Raw genomic sequence first — 1483 nt, 5'->3', positions numbered from 1 at the left:
CCTATATATATAACATGTTTTAAATTATAATGACAATTTTCTAACATAATTTCCAAAGAAAAAAGGATAGGCGAAGACTGATTCATTATATTCAATTTAAAGCCCGGGATAAAAATAAAAAGTTGAAATTTGCAAAAAGCAATAAATTATGCAAAATCAAAACGAATTAGAAAAAAATAAAATAAAATAAAAAATGTACAGGGTTCAAAATGAAACGAAGGAGAGACGGCCAAACGATTCAAAACCCGGCCGGAGCGAGGCTGAGTTGAAGATCCAACCCGAACGAGTCGTCCGATCCGGCCTGGTCTGTCGGCGACGAAAACCGGTTCTGTGAGACCGAACCAGCGACGGCCGGGCGGGTTCTGTGAACAACAGGACCGTCGGCCTGAGCAGGGGAAGGAAACACGCAGCCGTGAGACACGTGTAAAGGCTGGGCGGCACGTGAGAAGTAAACCCAGTGGGAGGAGTCGGGAAGAAGGTGGGGAGGGGGAGAGAATGCGGAGACCATTGGATTAGCGCCACGTGGATAGAGGGCGGGGGATGACGCTGACTGCGTTTGAGATGCTGACGTTCTTTTTTGTGGGCGTTTTGGTGGCCGCCGAGAGCTTGGGAGTTGGCGAAGCCGCGGAAGCAGTATTGACACTCGTACTGACACTCGTACTTGCGAGGTTCGGTGGCGGCGGTGGCGGCTGCGGCGCCAGAGGTGGTGGTGGTAGAAGAGGAGGAGGAGGAGGAGGAGCCGGGGGTGTGGTCGGGGAGAAGGATGGCCGTTTGATCCAGTGCTGAGTCAGAGTTTTCCGGCATGGGATAGCCGAAAAGTTTGAGCTTTGGAGCGGGGGAGGGGCTGTCGAACCCAGAAGACAACATATTCTTATCGATAACTCTGAGGGAGAGGAGATAAGTTTTCATGTGGGATGTATGTGAGTTTATATATACGATGGTTGGATGAAGTGAGTCTTGAGGTAGTGGGTGATATCTCAGTTATCAATTATGGGAGATGAATTTTTATTTATTATATGTGTAATATGGTTGGGCATTTTAGAAATTTAAATAATATGGGGAAGGAAAGGTGGGGGTGATGTTGAACATGGTGGACAAAAGAAAAAATTGTGGTGTAAATCGATATTAAATGTTTGTTTGAAGGAGCTTCGTCGTTTATTTTAAAAGTCAGATGTATAGAATAGACATTGTCATATGTGATTTAAAATGATGAAAAATTGTCACCCTCTTAGAAATAATTTCGATAGATGTTGCTTTAATTACCAAATGAAAGTACATTTAACTGAACAAAGCTTAATTGTCTTCTCAAACAAGGATTAAGTGTATCTTATAAGAGATTGTAATTTTTTAAAAGGTGGTCGTAAAGTTTTGGTAGAGAATAACTTTTTAGAAAGTTATGGTTTGAATTTTAAATATATATATTTTTTCAAAAAAAAACAAAAAATAGTTCTTTAACATATCATATTGAAAAAAAAAAAAAAGA

The 1483-nt window shown here is 41.6% G+C and overlaps 1 protein-coding gene across 1 annotated transcript in view; it reads right to left on the bottom strand.

Moving 5' to 3' along the window:
- Positions 1 to 508, bottom strand: part of LOC110026206 (zinc finger protein GIS3-like) — a 5556-nt gene extending 5048 nt beyond the window's left edge. Inside the window, exon 1 of the mRNA XM_020727067.1 lies at positions 246 to 508. Within this exon, the coding sequence (XP_020582726.1) occupies positions 246 to 508 (263 nt within the window). The remainder of the gene's footprint in view (positions 1 to 245) is intronic.
- Between the last annotated feature and the right edge of the window lie 975 nt (positions 509 to 1483).

This window comes from Phalaenopsis equestris, unplaced genomic scaffold (genome assembly GCF_001263595.1).
Source record: "Phalaenopsis equestris unplaced genomic scaffold, ASM126359v1 Scaffold000359, whole genome shotgun sequence".
In the NCBI taxonomy this organism is placed as follows: domain Eukaryota; kingdom Viridiplantae; phylum Streptophyta; class Magnoliopsida; order Asparagales; family Orchidaceae; genus Phalaenopsis; species Phalaenopsis equestris.
The sequence above is the reverse complement of the archived record's forward strand: the minus strand, read 5'-3'. Positions and strand labels throughout refer to the sequence as shown.